Below are 27,595 nucleotides of genomic sequence, written 5' to 3' on the forward strand. Positions count from 1 at the left end.
ATGTTTCCCATTAGGTACAGTCTAGCTTTAGGTACTGTAGGTGCTGTACTATATTATGGCTTGAACCCGGTGTATGCCTGCTGCAAAATACAAGTTTGGCTAAAACTGTATGTGCACAAAATATATACACTAAAGTTAATTATTAATAGTAGCACTTTATAGAACCAACAATGTATCCTCTGTACATTTATATCAGACCTCACTCTCATGGAGTTTACAGTCTAAACGTATCTAATCTTACAATCTATCTCACATGCAATCGCATACTAGAGACAATTTAAACAAGAGCATTTCCTTGAGGTGTAGGAGGAAATCAGAGTACCTGGGGACACCAACCCAAGCACAGGGAAAGTGCAAACTCCAAACAGATAGTGTCCTGTCCAAGATTTGAACTGAGGACCCATGTACTAAGCACTAGGGGCCAGATTCACAGAGATCTGCGGCGGCGTAACGTATCGTCTTAACGTTACACCGCTGCAAGTTTTCAGCGCAAGTGCCTGATTCATCAAGCACTTGTGTGTAAACTTACGGTGGTGTAACGTAAAGCCGTCCGGCGCAAGCCCGCCTAATTCAAATGGGGCGTGTGTCATTTAAATTAGGCGCGCTCCCGCGCCGAACGTTCTGCGCATGCTCCGTGTGAAAATTTCCCACCGTGCTTTGCGCGAAATTACGGCGCCCCAACGTATTTTTTGAACGGCGACGTGCGTTACATCGTTTCGTATTCCCGGAGATCTTACGCAAAAAAAAAAATGTGAAATTCGACGCGGGAACGACGGCCATACTTTAACATGGCTGTTCTAAATGTAAGCCATGAAAAAGAAGGCTTATGTTTGCGACGGGAAAAACCGACTAGCGACGACGTAAGAGAATGCGACGAACGTGCATACCCGACGCTGGAAAACGACGCAAACTCCACCCAGCGGCCGCCGGAAAATTACACCTAAGATCCGAAGGCGTACGAAGCCGTACGCCTGTCAGATCTAGCCAAAAGCCGTTGTATCTTTGTTTGTGAATTACAAATAAAGATACGACGCGGCAAATTTGAAAGTATGCCGGAGTATCAGTAGATACTCCGGCCTACTTTTTCTGTGAATCTGACCCTAAGCCACTATGCTGGCTGTAATTGGAAAATGCATTTGTAATGTAAATTCTAATGCTCCTTTTCAGTGTAACTTGCCATTCTCTATTTCCAGGAGTTGCAGTCTCTACCTGCAGATAACTGGATTTTTTAAAAAACAAATGCATTAGATAGGCTTATGCCGCGTACACATGCTTGGAATTTCCGACAACAAATGTTCGATGGGAACTTGTTGTGGGAAATTCCGACCGTGTGTAGGCCCCATCAGACATTTGCTGTCGGAGTTTCCGACAACAAAAATTTGAGAGCTGGTTCAACAAAATCCATTCTTGTAAATTCCGATCGTGTGTAGCCAATTCCGATGCACAAAATTCCACGCATGTTCTGAATCAAGTATTAATGGACGCGCTCGGTCTGGTAAAACTAGCTTTCGTAATAGAGATAGCACATTCGTCACGATGTGACGGACTGAAAAGCACAAGGCTGAAAGGTGCGGATCGTCTCTCACGAAACTTCTACTAGCACGACTGGTATTGAACTTCCCTTTAACAGTGCCGTTGTACGTTCTTGGCGATCGGAATTTCCAACAACATTTGTGCGACCATATGTATGCAAGACAAGTTTGAGCCAACATCCGTCGGAAAAAAATCCACGGTTTTGTTGTCAGAATGTCCGATCGTGTGAACAATTACCCCTTAATAAATAAAGCACATTGTAAGAAAATAAGCCTCCTAAGGAGACTGACCTAACATGACAGAAGGCGATGGTTAAACAAAAAAGCCTACCAAGCCTATTTTCTTCCCCCATCTTCTTGCTAATTACATTACACTGAAAATCTAATTTTAGTCACATGCATTACAGCTTTGCTTCGTGTTGATCCTAATTTTTGTATTGAAATATTTTCGTTCTTTCAACAGCACCTCAGTGTTGTTTTGATACTGGCTTTTTCTAAGTAATGCTAAGACTGAAATATTTCTATGCACACATATCTTATGAATGAAAATGCAATTTAACAACAGTAATTGTGATGAAAGCTTTATTATTTCCACGGGCAGGACTATTGAATGTGATCATACACATGCTGCAATGTGATTAAATAGGATTAAATGCAGGCCAACACCCTGTCTCCTTTCAGTCTGACTACTGATGATATTAATAAAGACGAGTAATGCAGTGTACACACAATCGGAATTTCCGATGAAAAAAGTCTGATGGACTTTTTTCAACGGAAATTCCGATCGTGTATGGGCCCCATCAGACTTTTTTCCATCAGTGTTTAGAAATAGAACATGTTTTATTTTTTTCCGATGTAAAGAAAAACAATAGGAAATTCCTATCGTGTATGTGGAACTCCACGCATGCTCAGAATCAAGTCGATGCATGCTCGGAAGCATTGAACTTCATTTTTCTCGGCTCGTCGTAGTGTTTTACATCACCGCATTTTGGACAGTCAGAATTTTAGTCTGAGGCCCCGTACACACGAGGAGACATGTCCGATGAAAACGGTCCGCGGACCGTTTTCGTCGGACATGTCTCCTGGAAGCTTTTGGTCTGATGTGTGTACACACCATTAGACCAAAATCCCTGTGGACAGAGACGTAGAAGACACCGACGTTCTCAAACACGGAAGTGCAATGCTTCCACGCATGCGTCTAATCAATTTGACGCATGCGCGGGATTTCGGGACGCTGGTTACACGTCATAACCAGCGGACATGTCCGATTAGGTGTACTAACCATCGGACATGTCCAACGGACATGTTTCCAGCGGACAAGTTTCTTAGCTTGCTAAGAAACTTTTGTCCGCTGGAAACCTGTCCGCTAGGCCGTACACACGGTCGGACATGTCCGCGGAAACTGGTCTGAAATTCTGATCGCGTGTACGTGGCATAAGAAGTACAAACATTAATTTCTATGACTTCTTCCTGCTGAAAATGTTGAACTTTTGGCATACAAAAAATGCAATTACTGTATATACTCGATTATAAGTCAAGTTTTTCAGCACATTTTTTTGTGCTGAAAATGCCCCTCCTTGGCTTATACTCAAGTCACCTTTTTGCGTCTAATCTCCAGGACTTTGGGGACCCGGTACCGACCGGCACACATATAGCCCCACTCTTCCTCTACAAGTGTGCAAAGTTTGCTGTCTGGGGGACCTACGGCCTGGGAGCACCGATTTTTCAAAGCCAGGCACCCCTTCTATTTACTCCCATGTTAAACGTAAGTCTAGTCATGGACACAGTGAGGCATGGGCACAGTGAGGCATGGACACAGTGAGGCACAGTGAGGCACAGTGAGGCATGGACACAGTGAGGCATTGGCACAGTGAGGCATGGATAGCGCTACATATGCAAACTGAATCGCATCAAGGCGCTAGGTATCCATTTCCTACTATATTTTGCCTTCAGAATAGATGGGTTTTGATTTTTTTTCTGAAGGCCTGATGATTCCCTTCCATTCGGATGCTGGTTGGTAAAGCGTTCCATAGTCGAGGTCCTTGGACTGCAAATCGTCGTTCTCCTTTGGACTTGTATCGGGCCTTGGGTATTTGGAGTAGATTTTGGTTGGTAGATCGGAGGACGCGGTTTGGGTTATGACATTTTAATTTTTCGCATTGATATTGGGGTGCACTGTTTTGTACACATTTATGCGTCAGGCAGAGTGCCTTAAACGTGATTCGATCTTTTACGGGCAGCCAGTGAAGGGACCTAAGGGAGGGAGAGGTTGATTCCCATTGTTTTTTCCTGTTACAAGTCGTGCCGCCGTATTCTGGATGACTTGTAGATGCGCAATTTGGTATTTTGGGAGTCCGAGGTAAAGGGCGTATGCATCGTCGAGTCTAGAGTTGATTATGGTTCCCACCACGACTGCTATGTCTTCTTTTGGGATAAAGGGAATAAGTCTACGTAGTAGGCACAGTAGATGGTGGGATCCGCTGACTACTGAACTTATGTGTGCATCCATTGTCATGTCGGAGTCAAAAGTGACTCCAAGACTTTTGACTTTGGTGCTAGGAGTGATGGTTTGTCCCAAAATGGGCAGGGGCATTCATGTTGTTGTAGCGAGTCTTTTCCGGTTGGCGTAGAACAGAAGGAGTTCTGTTTTTGAGCCATTGAGTTTAAGATAACTATCCGTCATCCAATTCTCTATCAGAGTAAGGCATTTCTCTAGTCCAAAATAATGATCCTTTTTGCTGCTGATACGGAAATAGAGTTGGGTGTCATCCGTATAGGAATGGTAGAATAGATTCTGGATACTAATGAGTTCGAGGAGGGGGTGGAGATAAATATTGAATAGTACGAGCGACAAGGGTGACCCCTGAGGGACTCCGAATGACACCATGCATTTTTCAGAAGTGAAAGGACCTAGTTTCACTATCTGTGATCGGTTTTCCAAAAAGGAGGAGAACCAGGGTAGATCCGAGTCTGCCACTCTAGCTACTTCAGCTAGGCGGGTCAGCAGCAATTTGTGGTCTACTGTATCAAAAGCTGCACTCAGGTCCAACTGTACCAGGAGAGAAGATTCTCTATCATATGCAGCTTCGAGAGCGTGATCCCAAATTTTGAGAAGTGCTGTTTCCGTTCCATGACCAGGACGGAAACCCGATTGAAATGGATCCAGTAGTTTGTAGGTATCTAAATGGTGTTGTAGCTGTTGCACTACTGCTTTCTCCATTACCTTGGAGAAGATGTTTAGACCTGTTATGGGTCGCTGATCGTTTGGGTCTTTGTGGTCGAGCCCTGTTTTTTTTAAGATGGGTTTGATTATGCCTTGTTTCAGGGAGGTCGGCACCATGCCTTCCTTAAAAGATTGGTTTATGAGGTGCGTGATAGCCGGTGCCAGAAGATCAGCACATTCTTTCAACAGTTTAGTGGGAATGATATCATTAGGTGATGTACTTTAGCGCAGGGCACCAACGATATTTTTGGTGGTGTCGATGGAGATTGATTTTAGTGTGAATTTCGTCAATTGTGGCATATTTGTATTAATATTGCCTTTTTGGTTTAAAGAGGGGTGGGTAGAGGTTCTTTTTTGCTGAATAATTTCACGGATATTTTCAATTTTGTTAATGAAATAATCCGATAATTTGTTGCAAAAATTTTGTGATTCAAAATTCGGAGCCTCTAAGCAGGCTGGATTCATGGTCTGAGCAACTAAATTGAAGAGTTCGCTGGGACGGTTGTGGGCTTTGGCGAGGATATTAGAACAATGATTTTTTTTTGCTTTAAAAGATTTCTTTGTGATATTTCTTGGTGATTAATTTGTAAATTATGTGGTTTCCCTCTGTTGAGTTTCTTCTCCAGGCTGCTTCCGCTCTTCTGCGTTCTTGTTTCAGCAACGTGAGGTCATCGTTGAACCAACCGGAGTTGTTTTTCCGGATGAGCGTTTTGCGTTTCGGAGCTACTATGTCTGCTATCTGTAGTAGAGCTTTGTTGATTGAATTGAGTGTTTCCGCTGCTGTTTGACCTTGTTCTATTGTTTTTATTTTGTTCCATAATGTAGTTTTGAAGAGTTACGAATGGAGCTTCTTCTGGGATCTTGTCCAGTGTTTTGTTGACGGGTTTGTTGTTTTTCTTTCTGTATAGCACAGTGGGGAGGAGAGCATGGGGGAGCTGGGGAGCAGTGGGGGGGGGGGGGGACTGGACAGCATAGTGGGAGGGAGAGCATAGGGGAAGCTGGGGAGCAGTGGGGAGACTGGACAGCACAGTGGGGGGGAGCTGGGAGCAGTGGGGGGGACTGGACAGCACAGTGGGGGGCTGGGAAGTAGTGGGGGGTACTGGACAGCACAGTGGGGGAGCCAGGGAGCAGGGGGATCAGAGAACACTGGAGGGGAGGGAACCAGGAAACAGAGGGGGTATGCAGTGAAAACTGGGAGGAACCAGGAAGCACGGGGGGCAGTAAAACAAGTTGTATAACCGGAGCAGTGGATGGATCCCAGCACCTGTTGCAGCCTGGCCGACCGCTCAGAGAGAACGTGAGTACACAGCCGCCCGATCCGCCCCCTGTGTGCCTGGATAGGAGGAGCGGCGGGCCAGGGACAGCTGCACATGGAGGAACTGATCTTTCCATATCCTTTCTGCAGCCAATGAACGTCCGTAGAAGAATCGGTCATTCAGCAGCTGCAGGAGGAATGTGGAAAGATCAATTCCTCCATGTGCAGCTATCTCCGGCCCGCCGCTCCTCCTATCCAGGCACACAGGGGGGCGGTGTGGCCAGCCAGCCGGGTACTCACTTTCTCTCTGGGCGGTCGGCCAGGCTGCAGCAGGCGCTGGGATGGGATCCATCCATCGGAGCTTCCCCTTCACAGAAAGTCAAAAGGGCAGGGATAGTTTCCGCCATCTGGCCGCCTCCTGACACGAATAGGCAGCCGGCCAGGTGAGCGTCGCAGGCTGAAGGAGCAGCTCGGCTGCTTTGTCTGCCCTATGCCTGCCTGTTGGTCCATCCAGTTATCGAGCAGAGGCAAATTAGGTATCCGCGAGGCCCCTGTGAGTGCGCGGCCTTAGGTGGCCGCCTCATTTGCCTAATTAGAGAGCCGCCTCTGGTGCCTCGGCTTATACTCGAGTATATACGGTAGGTTCTACTTATGTGTTAATAAATAAATCACTAAATGTAGTTACAAAGCAATAGTAAAAAAATATATGCATTTGTCTAGATATCAACCATCTGTAATCACTTTAATCCAAGTAGACTCAGCTGCATTGTTCACTATTGTCTGTGAACAAGGTGAAAGAGAGATTTGAGTGATTAACTGATCAATGTGCTGCTGTTCCTTCCCTGTACTTAATTCTACCCCTGTGATTTAACACTTATGTTTGAAATATTTCTGGTTGCTATACTTTAAAGCCATATTATACATGTTGCTTACTATATCATCAACTTTGCATCCTTTCACATTGCCATACATTGTTGAGTTTGGTTTATTTTCTTTGAAACTGGGCCAAGTTGATATTAGTCTTCAAGAAGAATTGTCTTAATGAAACAATAAAGGAAGGAAAGGCCCATTTGAATTTTTGAAAGCATATTGTCAAGTCAGTATCATAACTCATATTGAATAAATATTAAAATATATGGATTGCACAACAGTAAATATATCAATGGATAGCTGCTAGCGCAAATGGTGCAAAATAAAAATCAAATAAAAGTGAATATAAACATCAAATAAAGGTGTCAAAATTACAACATTAATATAAATATCACCCTACACGTTACATCGGAATGACTTCATCAGGGGAATGGTCACTGTTGACAGGTCTAGTATGATCTTTGTTTGATTCTATCTATGAAAAAAAAATTTTGTTAAATGGTGCGAGCTGGTCCACCTACATAGATTTGAATATGAGTTGTGCCTGAGTATTAGGTTTAAATGTCTCTCCCTTCTCAATGTGATCAATGCTCCTGATGACGTAATTCCAACATAATGTGTAGGGCAAAGCTAAGTGATCTGGGAGCGTGTGTGCGAGATCCTTCAGGTTTCATGTTTGATCCATCCCTGAGCTGTGTTCTGACATCCAGGGGTGGCAATGGTCAGGCCAACATGTGAGGGAGAGCAGCAGTAGATCCCAAAAATGTCAAGGTGCTTGTTTTGAACTAATTATGTGAGTGCATATGCCAGTCTGGCCCAACCAGTGGCCCGCGGAGCCCTCTAATGCAGTGTTTCCCAACTTCAGTCCTCAAGGCACACCAACAGGTCATGTTTTCAGGATTTCCCTCAGATGAAACGGCTGTGGTAATTACTAAGGCAGTGAAACTGATCAAATCACCTGTGCAAAATAATGGAATGCCTGAAAACATGACCTGTTGGTGTGCCTTGAGGGCTGGAGTTGGGAAACACTGCTCTAATGTGGCCTGGGACCTCCCGCTCTGGGATATCAGGTTGGCAAGCCCATATCGCGGGTTGCCGACCCTACATTCCAGAGCATCAGTGTTGTGAATGAAGCCAGCAGTAGTGATACCAAATGCACCCTGTCTGGGACAGCAACAGCCAGCGTTACCTGAATGGAATACTGCTAGTAAAGGTACGTTTATTTCTGGAATCACAGTGTATATATGGGTATATGTCTTCTGCAGTGGTTCCTGGGCTGCTTCGCAGTGCAGTTCACCTGCGGGTTACTTGCTCTGAGCCATAGACTTCTGTTATTACCTGTGGGTTTGGTGCATTTTCAGAAAGTGCACCGCGCCTGCAGGATATAATAGAAGTCTACGGCAAAGTGCAGCTAACCCTCAGGAATACAATAGGCGCACTGTGCTGCACCCGGGTGCAGGTAAACCACAGCGCATCAGTGTGAAAGCAGCCTTAGACCCATTTCACATGATCAGTCTGACCCAATCAGACCCCACCTTCACCTCTATGGAGCGGCAGATGTAAACAAACTTGTGTCCGTTTACACCTGCCTACCTCCAATTCAATCCGCTAAACAAAAACAGAAGGGGATCCGTCCCCTTCCATCTGGGCGGATCAGATTGGAGGGTCCATAAAGTAGAGTGTGCTGTGTCCGTGTCTGCTCTTCATATGCAGAGCGGACACGGACCTGTCATCCACCCTCTCCGCTCATTGGGGCCCGCGACCAGTTACCAATATGCTTAAGTGGCCCTTGCTCTTCAAAAGGTTGGGCACCTCTGGCATATGCATTTTTTTTTTTTAAAGGGGTTTATCAATGAGTACTATGGATTGTGATTTAGGAAAGGCAACAACTTTTCATACTTCTCATAACTCATATAATATTAACCTTATTAATCTGTCTTTTTTTTTTTCAGTTCCAAGTTCAGCAGCAAGATAAAATATGTGTCCAGTTTAGCTGAGCTACGAGAACTTATTCCAATGGACTATGTACAGATTCCGGAAAGTATTATCAAGTAAGATAACTTATAACAGACAGTGTTTCTGGAAAGAGAGGTTGGATGTTTAGTAGACATGTGCATTCGTTTTTGTCCGAATGCATTTCCGTCCGAATTTCGGGTATTATTTCCTTATCGTTTTAACAAGCGAATACGAATGTGCAGAATCCAAAATCCGAAAGATCCGACATAAAAAATGCTACAACAGTTCGATAAAGATAGAAAATTTGACCTGACTCTGACACAGTGTCTATCGAACCTGTGGTCGAATGTGCCTAACCTTAACTCTATTAGTCCAAGATTATTCTACATAGAGAGGAAAGATTCAACATAGAGAGAAAAGATTCGACATTATAGAGACAGTGTTGGGGTAGACCATTCGACATGAACGACGAAGATTTGATGAAGCAGCGAAAAACATACAAGCGTTGAATCTGTCATTGAAGACTTATGGTGTCTGTCGAAAGTTCTAAGAAGATTCGACAAACAGCTAAACTGTACGACGCCGCAATCGTACATTTACAGTCAAATGCTCTGCCTATAGGCTATAGAAGAATTTGAATGTTTGTTGACTAGTAATGATAATTAATAAATATAATTATTACTAGTGTCATACAACATTAGAATTCTTCTATAGCTTGTAGGCAGAACATTCGACCGGAAATGTACGATTGCGGTGTCTAATCTTTTAGCTGCTTCGTCGAATCTTCTTAGAACATTCTGCAGACACCATAAGCCTTCAATGACAGATTCGACCTTAATTAATTCGGATTTTCAGACAAATACATATTTTAACGAAACAAAATAAATAAAAACGAGTTTCGGGAGTAACTAAATAAATGTATTTTTCGGACGAAAACGAAATTCTGAAACAAAATATTTCAGTGTGCACTTGTCTAATTTTTAGTAGTATGGCAACAGCCCCATATATGCTACCCATCTGTACTTAGTGTGCCCATATAAAGAGTGATCGTTAAATGTGATGCATCTGATTTTGGCATTGCTTGCAACATTAGAGCCATATATAGGATGTCCTTAGTGGACAATAACGGACATCTCTGAGCATTTGAAGTGCTAGCCATCACAAAACAATTTTGAAATATCAGTGTCACTTAAAAGGGGTATCCTCTGAGTGATTTTGAGTGGACGGTTTTTACATTAAATGGTGTGAAAATCTTAATACCATCCACAATTCACCATTGCAGTTATCTAGGCATGCCAAGTGATTTGACTGCAGATATAGATGATCAGGTTTGAAATACTAGTTTAACCACTTGACCTCCGCAAGTTATTACCCCCTTCATGACCAGAGCATATTTTGTCATTTAGCACTGTGCTTCTTTAACTGCCCATGCAACACTGTACGCAACTTAAATTTATATATATTTTTTTGGTGGTACTTGATCACTACTGGGTTTTTATTTTTTGCTACATAAACAAACAAAAAAAGACAGAACATTCTTAAAAAAAAAAAAAAAAAAATTCTACTTTCTGTTACAAAACATATCCAATAAAAGCAAAATTCTTCACAAATATCTTTGGTAGAAAAAAAATCCCAGTAAGTGTATTTTAATTGGTTTGCATTAAAGTTATAGCATCTACTAACTATGGTATATACACTGGGCTAGATTCAGGTACCTGCGCTTGTTCTTACGGCGGCGCATTTACGCTACGCCACCGTAACTTACAGGAGCAATTGCAGTATTCACAAAGCACTTGGGGCTAGATTCAGGTACCTGCGCTTGTTCTTACGGCGGCGCAGCGTATCTTATTTACGCTACGCCGCCGTAACTTACAGGAGCAAGTGCAGTATTCACAAAGCACTTTCTCCGTAAGTTGCGGCGGCGTAGCATAAATGGGGCCGGCGTAAGCGCGTGTAATTCAAATGTGGAATTGGGTGTGTTTTATGTAAATCTATGATGACCTGACGTGATTGACGTTTTGTACGCATACGCCGTCCGTGTACATATCCCAGTGTGCATTGCTCCCAAGTACGCCGCAACGACGTATTGGTTTCGACGTGAACGTAAATTACGTCCAGCCCTATTCGCGAACGACTTACGCAAACGTTGTAAAAAATTCAAATTTCGAAGCGGGAACGACGTCCATACTTAACATTGGCTGCCCCTCCTAATAGCAGGAACAACCTTACGCCGAAAAAGCCTAACGTAAACGACATAAATAAATTGCGCCGGCCGTACGTACGTTTGTGAATCGGCGTATCTAGGTAATTTGCATATTCTACGCCGAATTGCACACAATTATACGCCGCCGTATTCAAGTTACGTTGGCGGAGGAAGCCTATTTTTTGAGCGTATCTGCCTTTGAGAATCGGCGTAACGATACGCCAGTGCAGATTTGAAATTACGGCGGCGTATCTGGAGATACGCCGCTGTAACAGGTACCTCAATCTAGCCCACGCTCCGAAAGTTGCGGCGGCGTAGCGTAAATGGGGCCGGCGTAAGCGCGCGTAATTCAAATGTGGAAGGGGGGGTGTGTTTTATGTAAATCTATGATGACCTGACGTGATTGACATTTTGTAACAGGTACCTGAATCTAGCCCACTGTATTTGAGAATTGATCAATTCTGATGTACCTGATGGCCTATCTCATTTTTGGGGCCCTTAAAATGGCAGGACAGTACAAATACCCCCAAAAGATCCCTTTTTCGAAAGTAGACAGTTCAAGGTATTACACAATACACAAGAGGCATTGTGAGTTTTTTGAAGTTGTAATTTTTTGTCACAATATTGGAAAATATTGGACAATTTGGAAAATTAAGAAATTAAATAAAAACATTTTTCACATACTGTCACCAGTGCAATGTAGCACCATCATATGATTGGCGTGGTGGTTATCAGCGATACTGACTGGCGGTAGTATGTAACCTTTTTTTTATTATTATTTTATATTACATTTTTTAAACGGTTATTATTTTTTAGCTTGTTTTTACTTTTTTTTACATACTTTTTATCAGAATAGTTCAGTGTTACCATAGTGTGTGTGTGGGGGGTGATCAGGGATTTTTTTTTAATTTACACGGTAATTACTGTTATGCCCTGTACACACGATCGGTTCATCCGATGAAAACAGTCTGATGGATTTTTTCATCAGATATCCGATGAAGCTGATTTTCATCAGTCTTGCCTACACTCCATCAGTTAAAAAACCAAGCGTGTCAGAACGCGGTGACGTAAAACACGACGTGCTGAGAAAAATGAAGTTAAATGCTTCCAAGCATGCGTCGACTTGATTCTGAGCATGCATGGATTTTTAACCGATGGACGTGCCCACAGACGATCGTTTTTTTCTATCGTTTTTTTAACAATCAGATCATTTTAAAACAAGTTCCTAGTTTTTTCACCGATGGATAAAAAACCGATGGGGCCCACACACGATCGGTTCGTCTGATGAAAACGGTCCATCAGACCGTTTTCATCAGACGAACCGATCGTGTGTACGCGGCATTACAGTGATGAACTTTAACAGCAATCGTTTAAACTGCCATTCATGACAGCTTGCTTTTTGTTGACATGCTGTGATTGGCTACAGCTAATCACATGGTATAGGATGCTGTGAGCTAATCACAACACCTCTACAGAAAGCACAGCTGTTAAGAATGAAACTAATTCATAACAGTAGTGTACACATTGTGATAAAGTGATCGCATACTGGGCACCATAATCCATTGTATTTGGTGGACACAGCAGTAACGGGAATGGTGCGCTATGTGCCCCAGGGGGCGCGCAAGGGTGGATGTGTGAAGCAACATATTTATACATTGCTGAGCCTGCCTGTGCTGCCCTCCCACAGTGAAAATACTGTAGGAGGTCTTAAGGTGGTTCAATAATATTTTTAAAACAGTATGTAATGTTTAAAGTGTATAAAACAAAAATAATTAATTTTTTATTGAATAGATTAGAGTGGACTTTGAGCTCCTCTTAAGTTTTAGAGCTGTCTGTGGCCTGCAGAGGAGATTCGATCTATCTATTTTTCCTGGTTACCATTGTCACCAAGACAGTAAATGATGGGAAACCAATAATTTACATTTGTTACCACAACAGGAAGTGACAAATGGACACTCGTTCTGTCCCTTCACTTAGTAGAGTTCCTCGCAATTCCAGTTGGGTTTTTGAGAACAAAATAAAAAATAAAAAATAAAATAAACTGACAATGGTTTTATCTCTTCACTACTCTTTCCAAAACTACGAAAAGCTTGGATTGATGTAATTATGTATATACCATACCTGGCTGATGCCCCTGGAAGCTGGAAATCATTGACAGCACTAGTCCAGGTTCCCATTTGAGCACCTGCCTTACCGCATGCTGAACACAGGAGGTCAGCTGCTCAGTACTGGTGCCATTCAGAGAATGCAGAGCATTTTCTTTATGAATGCTAAGCAGGGCTGGACTGGGACAAAAATTTGGCCCTGGACTTCATCCAGACTGGCCCACTTTGACAGGTCTCTCCCATGGCGGCCGGACAACTCCCGCACCCGCCTCCCCCCCCTCCCCCCCGGCCACCCAAGCCCCCTCTCCCCCTTCACTAGCCACTAGCCGTTCTAATTTATTAGAGTAGAATGGCTGGTACTGGTACTCTTATAGGCAGTACCAGTGGGGAAGCTAGACATTATTTTACCCAGGGCAAAGAATCAGTTCGGTGCCCCCGCTTATGGGACAAGTTTAGGCAGAAGTGAGAAACTCCCAGGCCATAGCTGTTGAGTCAGCTGTCTGTCCCCTCCCCCATGCTCCTCTGTCGTCCCCCCTGCTCCTCTGGTCCTCCCCTGCTTCTTTGTTCCCCCCAGGTGAGCACTGCGGGGAGGTAGAGGAGGTGAGCGCTGCAGGAAGGGAGAGACAGAGGAGCGAAGGGGGGCTGCGGACTGCTGTCACTGAAGCCGGCCCACTGAGCCATCGGCCCACCGGGAAACTCCCTGTAGTCCCAATGGCCAGTCCATCCCTGATGCTAAGCATACTCTGATTGGACGAGACCCACCTTGTCCAACCTAAGAATGCTGTATGCTATATATACGTATGTTTTAAAGCATCTGTATCTATTTGCATCAAATGGTTTTACTGTATGGCTTTTATTCTTCTGTAATTCCATTTGGGTTATGGTATGTGGCCAGTTTGAATGCAGGTATTACTTCGCAACGTACATTTTAACCTCACTAAGACATGTAGTATTGGTTACTAATATTACGAAAATGCCAGTCACAGAAATGAATGCCTCCACTGTGTGTGCATGATAGGTTTGTTTTAAATAAAATGTTACTTTAGTTAGCTACACAAAGTAGGTATAATTACGTTGTGTGAATTTTTACAATGGTATGTAATCTGAATCACCTAAAATAGCTCCTAGCTATTTCCGCACTCTATTAGTGAATACCCGCAGTGAATGACTAGATTCAGGAAACACAAAGAAATGACATTTATTAGGTCACAGTGAGTCAGATTTCATTTTCACAGCCCACCTCAGCACAGCTGCAGGTGCATATACGAAATGACCTGTTTCTCATTACAGACTTTTAGCCTTAGGCTATTCTGAACAACAAGATTCAATAGGATGAGTTATCATATGATAGAATGTTCTTTTATTATTCTTTACAATTGTATAGAAAACCTTTGTCTCCTAAAAAGACAAAAATACTTTCTTAAATGCCATTGAACACATAATTAAACAACAGTGGTAAAGCAGGTTCTCAGGCACTAATAAACGTTTGTGGAATTCCTTGTAAAAACCTGGTAATTTAGTCGTCGAGTCATTCAAACTGGTTTTCTATACGTTACCATTTTTTTGAAAATACACAATGGTGTTCGCAGAACTTTGTGTCCTCTTGTGTATTCATTTTCAACAGAAGGAATGTCCACGCTGTAACATCCAAAATTGCTATGATATTTTATTCAAAATCAGAAACATGCAATAATAGTAATCATCATTAAAAGGTTTTAATAAGAGAAAGATAACCAAAATAAGTAGGCCTAGCCTCCCCATGTGCATTCTGTTTTAAGGGAGTTTTACATTTTTGTGTTTGCTCCTTTGGATTACTGATAATTTTCAGACTTCCTCAGAGACCTGCTCATTTGACACGGAGTGCTTGCTGATTAGCCCTTGTTGGTGTAATTGGGGTGAGACAAATTCAACACAGCCATCACCTTAGAATCTAATGTACAAGGCAAGTAGAAAAACCCTGTAATTCCGGGTACACATGGGCCAAAAATCTGCTGAAAACAGTCAGGCGATTTTCGGCCCACGTGTACGACTCCCTGTCCAACAGAAGTCAGTCTTAGGCCTCGTACACACGACCGAGAAACTCGTCGTAAAAGAAACATCGTTTTCCTCAATGAGTTCCTTGTCAGGCTTGTCGAGAATCTTGTCAAGCTTTCTTTGCGTACACACTATCAAGACAAAATCTCATCGTTCTCAAATCACGTACAACGGCACTATAAAGAGGAAGTTTGATTCCACTGGTGCCACCCTTGGGGCTGCTTTTACTAATCTCATGTTACTGCGTGTTAAGTAAAAGTTTGGTGAGATACAATTCACGCTTTTCAGTCTGTTACGGCGTGACGAATGTGCTATCTCCATTACGAATGCTACTTTTACCGAAGGTGCGCTCCCGTCTCATACTTTATTCTGAGCATGCGCAGGTTTCTGAGCATACACACGAACGTGTTTCTCGTCGTAAACCAGCCCGACGAGAAACACGACGAGGAAATTGAGACTCCCGAAGAAAACTTGTTCTCTTTTTTTCTTGTCGAGATCCACGACAATTTTCTCGACGAAAAACATACACACGACCGTTTTCCTCAGCAAAAAGCTCTGCCACCAAGTTTCTTGATGAACAAGTATGCTGGAAAACCGGTATGCCATCAGCACTGGCAGCTGATGGCTGCGAGTGCTGACTGGTGTGTACCAGGCTTAAGTGATCAAGCTGAGCTTACATGTTCCAAACCTATAACCTAAAACCAACTGTAATCTTGGGATATGAGCCTCAGTGTAATAAACTAACATTTTCTTATCTTTCACTGTATTATGTAATGAATGCTTTAGTTATCTGTTCTTAGCGATCTCTTGGAAAGTTCCTTTTAGTTAAGCTGGCCATACACTAGTAGAATTTTGTTCAACATTTTTCCTTTTAAGCATGTTTATTTTTAACAACAGTGATGGGAAAATTTGTAGGAGCAGAATTACAAATTTTTCTCGATCCAAAAAATTTCTAACAATGAACGTGGTTTTCGTTCAGGACAGTCCATTCATTTCAAAATTCAAAGCAGGTTCACACTGGTACGATTTGGTACGATTTGAGATGTGATTTCACATGTCAAATCGCATCTCAAATCGGCGGCATTTGCCGGCAATTGTCAGCAATGGCACCGTCCTAATCGGTGCGACGCCGCATCTGCGGTACTGCACCGATTTCAAAAAGTATTTCCTGTACTACTTTTTGCGATTTCGTGCCGCGATTTACATTGACATCTGTGCAGAAACCTGCACAGATGTCTCTTAAATCGCTGCCGAAATCGGGAGTGCCAGCGGGAGTGAAATCGTGCGAGTTCAGCTGAACTCGCACGGCTTCACTCCCGCAGCCCAGTGTGAACCTGGGAAAAAGAAAACAACATTTTGAAGTACGGACATCATTCATCAAGTCATCAAAAGTACCTTGTTCATACAAATGTTCATACAAATGTTTTCTTGAAAATCTGCTAGTTAATGGCCAGCTTTAGCTGCAACCACCTGATGGACCGTTCTGAAATTTAAGATGGCCATATACATTACAATCCAATTCTACAGTTTCTGTGCGCTCTACAATAGATCTACCAAAACAGATTAAGGACCTATCTTTACAATTCAATGGTAGATTTAAAGCGGAATTCCACTCATTTTTGCAAGTTGCTTTCATCCACATGCCCACCCGCAGTGCAGTTCTAAGGCCGCGTACACACGATCGGTTAAACCGATGAGAACGGTCTGATGGACCGTTTTCATCGGTCCGAACCGATCGTGTGTGGGCGCCATCGGTTATTTATCCATCGGTTAAAAAAAAGACAACTTTATTTAAATTTAACTGATAGATTACTAACCGATAAGAAAAAAAAACGATCGTTAGTAGACACAACCATTGGTTAAAAATCCACGCATGCTCAGACTAAATTAGGGGTAAAACTGGTAAAACTAGCGTTCGTTATGGAGATGGCACATTAATCACGCTGTAACAGACAGAAAAGCGCGAATCGTCTTTTACTAACACAAAATCAGCTAAAGCATCCCCAAGGGTGGCGCCATTGGATTTGACCTTCCCCTTTATAGTGCCGTCGTACGTGGTTTACGTGTCCGTGTTCTGACACGATCGCTTTTTTACTCAGTTCATCGGTTAACCAATGGAAAAATCCATCAGACCGTTCTCATCAGATGGACCGATCGTGTGTACAGGGCTTAAATGGCTATTAAAAAAAAAAAATCTTATTATGTCTAAATACCTTTATTTTAAATGTGTTGGTGGCACTTCTGGTCTTGGCCGCCTATCTCATCATCAGGCAATTCCCTTTGGACTCCTGGGATATCGGTGTCATTGATCCCAGGAGTCCAAGGGAATTGCCTGATTATCTTTTAATTGACATATTGCCATAACAACAGGGAAGGAAATTTTGCTGACACTGCAATCTACAAACTGTGCGTCGCAGTGTCATTACTGCGCAGACGCGAGATTGTGAGGTGCATGCTGGGTAGCTAATCCCTGAAAAAAACATGAGTGGGCTTCAAATGCCCAGAGCCATGTTGGCCCCTGCTTGCTTCTAAGATCAGGTAATTTTTTACAGAAAAAAAAACCACACTTAATTACATTTGCAACAGTATCCAAATACTAATGTACAGTCTGTGCCAATCACAAGAGTGCGTTTGGAAAAAAAGATTATGGTGACTGGAGCTCCGCTTTAACCGCTTCCGGACTGCCCCACGTACATTTACTGTTGCAGGGCTGCCCGGGTGCGCAAAATCATGTACCTGTACATGATTTCATGCACGTGGTTTAGGAGATGCACACGCGCAGGTGGCGTGGTGCTCCCGCTGTGATTGCAATAAGCTGAATCACAAATCTCTCTTTTCCTTCAGTGTGACACTGCCCCACACAGTTAGTAAGCACCTCCCTAGGGGACATTTAACCCTTTAATCGCCCCTGGTGTTAACCCCTTACTTGCCAGTAACATTTATACAGTAATCAGTGCATTTTTATAGCACTGATCCCTGTATTGGTGTCACTGGTCCCCAAAAAGTGTCTCTCAGTGTCAGATTGTCAGTTAAAGTGATGCAGTGCCGTATTGCTAAAAAGGGCCTGGTCAGGAAGTGGGTAAAACCTCCCGGAGCTGAAGAGGTTAACCACTAGCCGACCAGCCACCGCAATTATTCTGTGGCAGGTTGGCATGGCTGGGCAAATTGCCATGGCTGTATGTTGCTCCTTTAAGAAATCACAGCAGGCACGCGTGATGACCGCTGGGCACCCGCGATCGCTCGTGACAGAGCGAGAACCCAGGATCTGTGTGTGTAAACACACAAATCTAAGTTTTCTAAGGGGAGAGGAGACTACGTATGAACACTGATCTCTCTCCTGCCCTAGTCAGTCCCATCCCCCCTACAGTTAGAACACACCTAGGGAACACAGTTAACCCTTTAATCGCCCCCTAGTGTTAACCCCTTCCAGTGACATTTTACAGTAATCAATGGCTATTTTTAGCTCTGATTGCTGTATAAATGTCAATGGTCCGAAAATATTACCAATAGTGTCCGATCTGTCTGCTGCAATGTTGCAGTTCTGATAAAAATCGCAGATCACCGACATTAGTAGTAAAAAAAATAATAATAATAAAAATGACATAAATATATCCCCTATATTGTAGACACTATAACTTTTACACAAACCAATCAATATATGCTTATTGCAATTTTGTTTACAAAAATATGTAGACGAATACATATTGGCCTAAACTGATGAAAAAATATTATAATTTTTTTAAATTTGGGGATATTTATTATAGCAAAAACTACAAAATATTGTGTTTTTTTTTTTAATCTAAATTTACGCTCTTTTTTTGTTTATAGTGCAAAACATAAACACCGCAGAGGTGATCAAATACTACCAAAAGAAAGCTCTATTTGTGGGGGAAAAAAAGGACATCAATTTTGTTTGGGCACAGCTTCACAAGACCGCGCAATTGTCAGTTAAAGCGACGCAGTGCCGTATCGCAAAAAATGGCCTGGTCAAGAAGGGGGCAAAGTGGTTAAAGAAAGTTGTACCATCAAACCAAAGTGTATGATAAGTTTGAGTCTTTATTGATATCTGTAGCAGCTTCCTGCAAAACTAAGGAACAGCTCTCCCCACTGTTATAATGGCAGAGCTGGATAAAACTTTGGCACTGTGGTAGTGGCCAGACACATTTACTAAAATTAAAATACAACAATTAGTTAAAGCAGCGGTATGACATGCATTTTTGTGGTGGTCTCAGTATGATGGGGCATGTGATAGAGTGTACAATTCTTGTCTGTAGTTAATGTTATTCATAATGTTATTTCTATTAGATTTTTATGTTGTCCTCATGATCATTAAAATGACATAAAGGGCATTATCAAGCAAACTAATGACAAAATTAGACACACATTTATTCCAGATCAGACTGACAGTCTTGGCATTTCTTGTCCCAAAGAAGTTTAGCAAGTGTTTTGTACCCCATCACCTTCAATCCTGGGATCCAACTGAGACAGTTGTTATAGTTTTAAAGCGCTGCGCAAACTGTTGGCTCTATATAAATCCTGTATAATAATAATAAAACTGTTTCATAATCTGTCTTGCTGCTCCTGTTTAGGATTGCCTTGTTGGTCACTGGTCAGCAGAATTCATAAATCTCCCCATCTTTAATTGTTCCACTATTACTGAGTCTTGACTATCAATAGTCCTATCCCTAGACATAAAGGGCCAGATCCACAAAAGGGATACGACGGCGTAACTGCTGTTACTCCGTCGTATCCCTGTTTCTAACTATGGAACTGATCCACAGAATCAGTTTTCCATAGTTAGGCAGAAGATCCGACATGTGTAAGGGACTTACACTGCCGGATCTTAGGATGCAGTACCGCATCCGCCACTGGGGGCATTTTGTGTCGAAATGCCGCCTCGGGTATGCAAATTAGCACTTACGGAGATCCACGAAGCTTTTCAGCTTCGTTTTCTCTCCGTAAGTTTTAGTTTGCAAACGCAAAATTAGGACTGCTTTTACAAAGTGTAAACTGTTTACACCTTGTAAAAACAGACCTTTCTGTCCAGCGACACGATTTTTTTTTAATTTAAAATTTTTTTTTCCGCACCGTATCTTTTTTTTTTCCCGACGCAACTTTATTGACCCGTCGCAATCCACAAAGCTCGGCGTAACGTAATTTCGCGCTCTGCACGTCGGGAAAATGACGTCACGAGCATGCGCAGTACGGCCGGCGCGGGAGCGCGCCTAATTTAAATGGGAATAGCCCCCATGAAAAAAGGAACGCCTTGCGCCGGCGGAATTTAAGTTACACAGCCCAAAATTTCTAGGTAAGTGCTTTGTGGATCGGGCAATTTTAAGGCAGTATAACTTTAATGGAAAAAATTAAGTTGCGCCGGATCTTTGTGGATTACCCCCAAAATGCATACATGACAACGAACCCTTGTGTCAGAAGTATGTACATTTTCATGTCTGATAGTATCCTGTAAAGTTGCACACATGATAACCCATAGAAGTTTGTTGTACATAGGCAATCTCCTCACAAGGGGCATGAAATGTTCAGCTTTGATAATATCCTTTTCATACAGTACTGATCATCTAAAAACTGGCTGCCTACTAAACCTGCAACTTTATGTGATTAATATCTCTGGACATCTTGTTTTACTGAGTGCATGATACAGATCATAAAGATTATTGGTAGATATTTAATACCTAAAGATGTAAAACCAGTTTTTGCAGAGCCTATTCAAACAAGCTTTGGATTTCTGGGTGGGTTGTTTCCATTGCCCTAAAACATTTCACTCATACTCCACACTCAATCACTTTTCTTTTGGAAGGTATGAAGAATCAAGGTGTTTTCCAAGGAATGTAAGGTAAACTACAAGTAGCCTTTACAGCTTAGTTAATACTAACTGGCTAAGAATGCTAACTATATTCCCTTTTTGCTTTCATTCTTTGATGTATGCCTGCATGACTTTCCATAAAAGCTACTTACACTGTAAGCTCTTTATCTAAGATCATCTTTTTTAAAACATAACTGATTTGAATTTAACACAATGAAAACAAAGTTCCCCAAACCTGCAATATTTGATTTTTGGGCAATTTAAAGATGTTTTCTATGCTGTAAGCATGATTTCCCATTTCCTTTTTTTTTTGCTTGTATCTTTTGCTTGTTTCAGCCAAAGGCTGATAAGCTTAATCCAGCCACTCCAATGAATAAGTAGGTATAAAGACACTATAAGGTAGATAATATTTACTTAAGGAAAACATTTATGTGACATTTAAAGCATCCAACACATAGTAGGTCATAGTTTGCCAGCTGTACCATTATGTACTGTAGCCCACAGCACCCGTGTTGGAAAAAATGTAGGAGGTCCCAAACAGTTTTCTATGCTGAGAACGAGTTTCTTAGAAGTACTCTCAATTCATGCAGGTTTTCAATGGAGACAGGATGATTACATCATAATGCAGTCATACTTTGATGCTATTTGGTTCAGATTCTGTAAGGGAACACCTCTGCCCAGGCAATTGCACATTTCACGTTTGGAGGTACAAAACTTAGATATTACATAAAGTGCCATAATAAAGATGGGTAAGGCTGCTTGCATTCTAAAAAACGTGATTTCTTCCATACTAGCTTTGTTTCTTTTTTATGTTATAAGGGAGATTTGGAAATGTTAAGTGTGCCTAAGTAATACTTGGAAAAGTCCACCCTTCCTTTTTTTTTTTATTCCATCTACAAAATAGTAGGACACTTCCTGTTATGTGAGGGTGCATGGGAACCCTTGGATCTACAGCCTCATCACTGTATATCTACAATATAAGATCTGCTGCCTCTGACTGCTAGTCTCTGGATATTTGGAGATGCCACTCCCATTCAGCTCACTGTTCTCTTTGCTGGAGGTTCTGACATGAGGAAGAAAAGCCTTTTCTCTACCTAGATGGCTGCTTCCACACAGAGACACAGTGCTGAAAAAGGCATGGAAAGCCAGTGATTGGGAAAAGATTAGCTTAAGGGGTCTACAAGTATAACCAGGGACATGGCATTTGAGTTCAGATTCTTTAAAGAGCAACTATATATTAAGAGGTGAACATTTATTATTAGTTTCACGACACTTACAAGCAGAAGATAATTAAATCTAGGTAAGTGTAATAGGGGTGATATTGTCAGACATGCTTCTCACAACTATCAAGAACAAGGTCAGCCTACTGAGCTGCTGATAATAGTGCTGTGTGCTAATTAATAGGGCTTGACATAAATAAAGGGTTACTATATCTGATGATCACCATTACCATAGAGTTATGGTGAGCCCAATAATTGTCCTTATGCAAAGACTCACTGTGAAGTGCATTCAATTTTGTTGACCTTCTCTATGCAGTTAATATTATTCCCTTGGTAGAGCCAGCAGTAGGACAATTTCTAGGTTTCAGTGGTTAGAAAAGCTTCTTTATTATAACATCTAGGGGGGCTATTTGTAAAATACAAGATTAACAGGATATGGATTTTTTCTTTATTCTATCTCTTTCTCCTATTTCTAAAAACACGATATTTGTTTATTCAGTATTTTACTTTTTTTTTACATCACTGCATTATTATCACATGAGAATCATATTATAATGAGTTCTGATTTATACATTTTACCCAGTTCCTCCTCTGAAATGTTGCCATATATTGCAACTCTTGACCAGGAGGGGGATTTTAATTTAGTTATGTTTTCCTGTTTTTTATTCATTTTTGTATTTCTCCCTTTTGATGCTTAATACTCGTATGCCCCGTACACACGATCGGATTTTCCGATGGCCTAAAATCCGATGTAATTTTTGGTCTGAATTCTGTTCAAGCTCTCTTGCATGCACACTGTCAGACCGAATTCCGACCGTCCAAAACGCGGTGACATAAAACACCACGACGAGCCGAGAAAAATGAATTTCAATGCTTCCTATCGTTTTTTTTTTCCATCGGAAAAAAAAAAACATGTTCTATTTCTAAACACTGATCGTGTGTACGCGGCATTAGAAATCCTTAATAAAACCAGTATCAAAAAATGGGAAAAGCTGACAAAATCTTGCTTAATTTAATGGTTGTTCTAAAATTAATCCTATAAAAGTAATGGCTAGTCTCTTGCCTGTGTGCTGTAGTGCAGAAGACAGAAACTAGGTTTATACACATCGTTTCATACTTGTGCACACATCACATCAGTCTTTCAGTGCATACCTTGACATGAGAGTCTTCCTCTTTATTTCTGTCTACATTATGTCCTTTGTTCATTTCCATCACATCTGTCCTGAGCCTGTGTAGCACAAAGAGATCTTCAGAAGGACCCAAAACCCAGATGGAAAAGGAGAGTGGAGGACAGAAGACAGCAAACACATTTTATTAGGTGTCACACTTTTCTGAGTATAGCCTTTAAATTTAGAGTATAATGCAAATCTAAAAATATTCCAGGAATCTTTAAAACAGCAGTGTATACACTCAATGCTGCCTTTGCTTTGCTTTGCTTGGCCTTTTTTTCTTATGTTATGCTTGCTTCTTTCCCTTTTCGTTTTTATTGCATCAATGAATGATTACTAACACAGGCTGGATGAAGAATTGAAAGAAAGTGAAGCCAAGTAAGAAAATGTCTTCTGCCAATGTATATAAATGTTGTCCGGTAAATGTATTTTTATGAAAACCAGTGCAAAAGAAATAGTGATGCTGCATATTACAACAAATCAACTGTTTCTTATATTTTTATTCTGCATATGTTTCTACAAATAAGCTCTTCATTGGTGTTTTACAAAATGCTTACCATCATTACATTCCCACCTAATGTTGCCTCTAATATGCCTTTCTCCTGCACCTCCCAAACTGTGTTTAGACACTAACATTAGCTATCAAATATAAAGTTTCATTAAACTGATGAGAAAGATCTGTGCCACATGGGGGATATGTAGTCATTCTATCCCACAGGCAAAATTATCTACAAGTGCTAAGGTATTGCGCAACTAGATCCTATAGCGTAAGCAAGATGATTATCACACACAATCACTACATTGCATAATTGTGCTTAATTTATTGCAAATACAGGCTTGCATGTAAATTGTTCCATAGCTTGGTCATAATTTGTGGGCCACCCAAAGAATAACTAAAGACTATTTTAAATACCCTGCTGAACAAATACCGCAGAAATTTAGTTTGAGATTAAAGCAAGCTGTAGACAGTTTGGTTTTTCTTTTTTACAGTTTTCTAAATAGTGAGGATTAGTTAGAATCACTGGTGGGTGTTTTTTGCTCTCCACATCCCCCACTGGGGGAATTTTTGATGCTTCCTGTTCCAGAGACCCACGAGAAATTGAAAGTTAAGTGAAGGTGTAATTCCCCCACAGCTGTCACCAGCACTATTGTGAAAACTTGAAAACATACAATTTCTTCACATAGAATGTTAGAGTGGGTCTATCCAGTAGAGGTACAGACAGAAACAAAATCCTGATAGGTATTTAACTTTCCCCACTTTACCCAGAACTAGGAAAATGTCTGGAGTTTTGCTTTAAAATCTTTGGGAAGGATAAATCTTTTCAGGTTTACAGATGCGTTTCTTTTTTTAAATTTGTTTTTATTCATTACATTTTTTATGGAGTTAGCATAAGTGAAATACAAACATTCAGGCCCGGATTCACGTAGATGCGCGTAACTTTATGCGGGCGTAACGTATCCTATTTACGTTACGCCTCCGCAACTTTTACAGGCAAGTGCCGTATTCTCAAAAGAAAGTTGCGGCGGCGTAGCGTAAATAGGCCGGCATAAGCCCGCCTAATTCAAATGTGGAACCGGGGGGCGTGTTTTATGTAAATAACTTGTGACCAGACATGATTAACGTTTTTCACGAACGGCGCATGCGCCGTCCGTGGAATATACCAGTGTGCATTGCTCCAAAGTACGCCGCAAGGACGTATTGGTTTTGACGTGAACGTAAATGACGTCCAGCCCCATTCACGGACGACTTACGCAAACAACGTAAATTTTTCAAAATTCGACGCGGGAACGACGTCCATACTTAACATTGGTACGTCGCATGTACGCCACCATATAGCAGGGGTAACTTTACGCTGGGAAAAGCCTAACGTAAACGGCGTATCTGTACTGCGTCGACCGGGGGTACGTTCGTGAATTTGTGTATCTAGCTGATTTACATTTTTCTAGGCGTAAATCAGCCTACACGACCCTAGCGGCCAGCGTAAATATGCATGTAAGATCTGACCGCGTAAGAGACTTACGCCGGTCGGATCTAATAGAAATCTATGCATAACTGATTCTATGAATCAGGCGCATAGATACGACGGCTCAGACTCAGAGATATGACGGCGTATCTGGAGATACGCCGTCGTATCTGGAGATACGCCGTCGTATCTCCTTTGAGAATCTGGGCCTCAGTGTGTAAAGTACAGTACACGTTTCAAAGAGCAGTCAGGTACAATTCTGTCACGTGTATAGTAATTCGGTAGTATTCAAGAACCTCTGGGCATACAAGGTTTAGGGTACAACGTTCATCACTTATGAACGTTACTTACTCATGTAGCCATACATGGGAGAGCAAAACTCCTTTCTGTCCAGATGCTCCAGGACTTGGGGAAGGCATCATATTTCAGAGTGTTCACGACCAATGGGCGTTCAAAGGCATAGTTATGATTTACCAGTCTAACTACATCTGAGAGGTTAGGAGCTAGAGTCAATTTCCAGTGCCCAAGTACCACTAATGCCCTTTACACACGATCGGTTCGTCTGATGAAAACGGACCGATGGACCGTTTTAATCGGACGAACCGATCGTGTGTGGGCCTCATCAGTTTTTTTCCCATCGGTGAAAAAAAATAGAACCTGTTTTAAAACTTTCGTATGGTTAAAAAAACTATAGAAAAAAACGATCCTCTGTGGGGAAATCCATTGGTCAAAAATCCACGCATGCTCAGAATCAAGTCGGCGCATGCTCGGAAGCATTGAACTTTTTTCTCAGCACGTCGTTGTGTTTTACGCCACCGCATTGGACACAATCGGATTTTGAACCAATGGTGTGTAGGCAAGACTGATGAAAGTCAGCTTCATCGGATATCTCATGAAAAAATCCACCGGTTCGTTTTCATCAGACGAACCGATCATGTGTACAGGGCATTAGCGTGCTACTAGTAGGATGCTTTCCTTTTGATAGCTGATGCTGGCAGTCTGGGAGGCGTGCAGGGATGGGAATAGGTATTTACTGCTTGTTTTTAAAAAAAGTTGGCAATTGGCATTTAACAGCACAGTAGCAGGGGCAGGCAGGCAGAAGTCCCTTGAATGATATTCCAATTGAACCTTTCTGACCAGTAAGAGTATGAGAAATTATCTATATGTCTTGCATGAGACATTCATGATAAAATTAAAAAGACTCTGCCCCCAAGTGGTTCTAAACGCTGGGGGGCAGATTCATGTAAATGGGCGTATTTTTGGGCGGGCGTAACGTATTTGATTTACGTTACGCCGCCGCATGTTTTTCAGGCAAGTGCTTTATTCACAAAGCACTTGCCTGTAAAGTTGCAGCGGCGTAGCTTAAATCACCCGGCGGAATTAAAATTCGGTGGGTAGGGGGCGTGTTTCATTTAAATGAAGCGCGTCCCCGCACCGAACGAACTGCGCATGCGTCGTCCCTAAAATATCCCGCCGTGCATTGCTCTAAATGACATCGCAAGGACGTCATTGGTTTTGACGTGGACGTAAATGGCGTCCAGCCCCATTCACGGACGACTTACGCAAACGACTTAAAATTTCTAAATTTCAACGCGGGAATGACGGCCATACTTAGCATAGGATACGCCACCTAGGAAACGGCGTATCTTTACTGCGACGGGCAAGCGTACGTTCGTGAATCGGCGTATCTACTAATTTGCATATTCTACGCCGAACTCAATGGAAGCGCCACCTAGCGGTCAGCAGAAATATTGCACCCTAAGATACGACGGCGCAAATCCTGGGCTAAGGATTTGTGGTTTAATCAATTTATGGACATGAACTTTTTTTTTCTGATGGACTTGATTTTTGTTTACATTCCTCAAGTTCTTTCATTTACATTTTTATAGTCATAAGTATTTTCAGTGCGCTAAAAAAATTATTTGGTTTTATTTTCTTTAAAAATATCCATAGTACAGAAAGTTTACCTGCAACCTGCTTAAAATGTATATGCTTCACGTGACAAAATAGAAGTCTTTTCCCCACTAACTAGTTGCCTGTAGTATATGTACTAGGGCTACAAGCACTGGGTAGCATAAGGGCATCATGCTGTCTGTCATTGTGCACTGTACATAACCACAACGCATATGTCTGAAGCCTCACGGACATGAGAGTAGTTGAGAATCTGTCCAACTAGTAATCTGTTCAGTCCAGATTAAATCTGTTTAAGTGAACTGATTTGTGAATTGCTTTTCATCAATAAC

At 41.9% G+C, this 27,595-nt stretch overlaps 1 protein-coding gene across 9 annotated transcripts in view; it reads left to right on the forward strand.

Moving 5' to 3' along the window:
* LOC120942938 (protein prune homolog 2) overlaps positions 1 to 27,595 on the forward strand; it is a 159,259-nt gene that overhangs the window by 90,572 nt on the left and 41,092 nt on the right. For 3 of the 9 annotated variants that reach the window (XM_040355920.1, XM_040355955.1, XM_040355946.1), the window contains exons 8-10: positions 8,833 to 8,931; positions 20,994 to 21,029; positions 23,734 to 23,766. In XM_040355920.1, coding sequence (XP_040211854.1) covers positions 8,833 to 8,931; positions 20,994 to 21,029; positions 23,734 to 23,766 — 168 coding nt within the window. The remainder of the gene's footprint in view (positions 1 to 8,832; positions 8,932 to 20,993; positions 21,030 to 23,733; positions 23,767 to 27,595) is intronic. The other 6 variants (XM_040355910.1, XM_040355938.1, XM_040355981.1 and 3 more) reach the window with 3 other exon arrangements.

This window comes from Rana temporaria, chromosome 1 (assembly GCF_905171775.1).
Source record: "Rana temporaria chromosome 1, aRanTem1.1, whole genome shotgun sequence".
Lineage (NCBI taxonomy): Eukaryota > Metazoa > Chordata > Amphibia > Anura > Ranidae > Rana > Rana temporaria.